Source organism: Sinocyclocheilus anshuiensis, unplaced genomic scaffold (assembly GCF_001515605.1).
Source record: "Sinocyclocheilus anshuiensis isolate Anshui unplaced genomic scaffold, SAMN03320099.WGS_v1.1 scaffold263, whole genome shotgun sequence".
Taxonomy (NCBI): Eukaryota; Metazoa; Chordata; class Actinopteri; order Cypriniformes; family Cyprinidae; genus Sinocyclocheilus; species Sinocyclocheilus anshuiensis.
In genome coordinates this window covers 1,565,904-1,567,859 of record NW_015549593.1, presented here as the reverse complement: position 1 = coordinate 1,567,859, position 1,956 = coordinate 1,565,904, and the positions used below count along the sequence as shown (strand labels likewise).

The window sequence follows — 1,956 nt, the reverse complement described above, 5'->3', positions numbered from 1 at the left end:
ACTTTATTTCCTTCTAAATTGTAGCAGTTTAACACATATCAGTGATACGCCTCATGCTCATGAATCTCATGTTGCTGTATCCCATATCTCTGAAGCTCTTGTACTCTCCAGGTCTGAAGTAGACCATCCTGCCTCTGTAGTGGGCCTGCTCAAACATGAGCCAGTGACCGTCCATCACATGGCAGGACTGGCAGTCAGACATACGGAAACGTTCCATGATGTTGTCACAGTCATCCATTAGCTCATACATCTGTCCTCCAAAGTTGTCCCTCTCATAGATCCTCATTCTGTAGGATCCCCTGTACTGTAAAACAAAGAGAGATTCATTAGAATGTCTTCATTATTTAGCTGTTTCCCAGCAATGTATGCATAGTATAGTATAATATAATAAAAAAGTGAAGTTCATTATTAAATCAACACACCACTGTAAACAAAGTGAGACCCGTACTGAAGGAATCATGCGGCAGGATCTGATTGTGTCGAACATCATGCCCATGCTCATCATGCGCTGCATGTCATGGTACTCGCCCCTCCTCAGAAAGAACTGGTTCCCCATGAAGCTGTTGCGCTCATAGACCATGAAACAACCGCTGTCCACCCTGATGGAACCAACGCGGCTCAGGTATGAGGAGATATCAGAGCAGTCGCTCATGCAATCATAGCTGCGCCCCTGGAAGTTCCTGTCCTCGTAGAAGATGATCTGTTGATGGGTTTAAAATTTTTTGCTGATTTTAAATAAATTACTTGCCTTTTAGATCTGAACTGCAAAAGAGTTAAGCAAATAAAAACTGGATGCAATATGAACCTAAAAAATTCTATGAAATATTAAGCATACTTATTTCAAACACTATTACCTTGCCCATGGTGGTAGTGTGTTGTTTATCTCAGTGCTTCAGCTCACCATACCAGCTGTACTTTGATAGCCTTTGGTGGTGGTTTTTATACAAAAACCAGTGACCCACATTTTGTTGTTATTCAAATGCCAAAAGCTGATGATCAAGCAGTATGACTTCTGCTGAAGTGGTCCAGTAAACTGAAACAATAGTTAACCATACATCTCTGGTAGCTGTTTGTGCATTGACTTTTACAGTATAGGCAAAACTTTAGTCAAATCCAAAGCGAATGTTCTTTCAATATCACAAGTGACATAAATGTTCTTTATGCAAAAGTATAACATGTCTCACATGAATGTATAACATTCAGTGCATGTGACTCCAGCTAGATATAATAAGAGGTCTAATAAGATAAAATAATTATCAGAAATGTGTAACTGACAACATTTCATTGTCTTTGCATTTGCATTTTTTTTTTACAGTAATTATGCGTGTGCTATTTGTCATTAAACATTTTATTCATTTTCACATATTTAAATGTTGCACTGGAAAATTCTGTTTCCTCCAAACATGCACATTACAAGAAGGTACTGCAGGGAGTAATTCAATTTACCAGGTAGATAACCATTCAATTAAGCATGCAAAAAAAAAAAAAAATCCTATTAAAATAATACATTTTATCAAAATAATAAATATTATTCTCGAACAACTGAAAAACAATTTTTAGCAATTAAGGTTTTAGATGTTTGAAATGGTATTATCTATACCTCTAATATGCAACATTGTATTTCTTTCACCTGTAATCAAGTAAATGTCATTAGTGCATAATGTATATATACTGTATATATATATTAGTGCTGTCAATCGATTAAAAAATTAACTAATTAATCACATATTTTTTTCTGAAATTAATCACGATTTATAAATATAGATATTTAATTTAGAATTTAGATTTTGATAACAATTCAATTTCTGTATATTTCCTACTTGCTAAAGGGCACAGGTAAATATGACATTTATTATAATAAATTGCGATTAATTTCAGAAAAACTGTGCGATTAATTAGTTCATTTTTGAATGATCGATTGACAGCACTAATATATATATATATATATATATATAT

At 34.3% G+C, this 1,956-nt stretch overlaps 1 protein-coding gene across 1 annotated transcript; it reads right to left on the bottom strand.

Annotated features, from left to right (window-relative positions):
• LOC107658215 (gamma-crystallin M1-like) lies at positions 1-948 on the bottom strand. The gene is made up of 3 exons (XM_016446676.1): positions 855-948; positions 449-700; positions 1-304 (listed from the first exon to the last, which is right to left on the bottom strand). Exons 1-3 carry the CDS (start codon positions 861-863, stop codon positions 29-31), a joined length of 537 nt encoding a protein of 178 aa, XP_016302162.1. The 5' UTR covers positions 864-948; the 3' UTR covers positions 1-28.
• Positions 949-1,956: the final 1,008 nt, after the last annotated feature.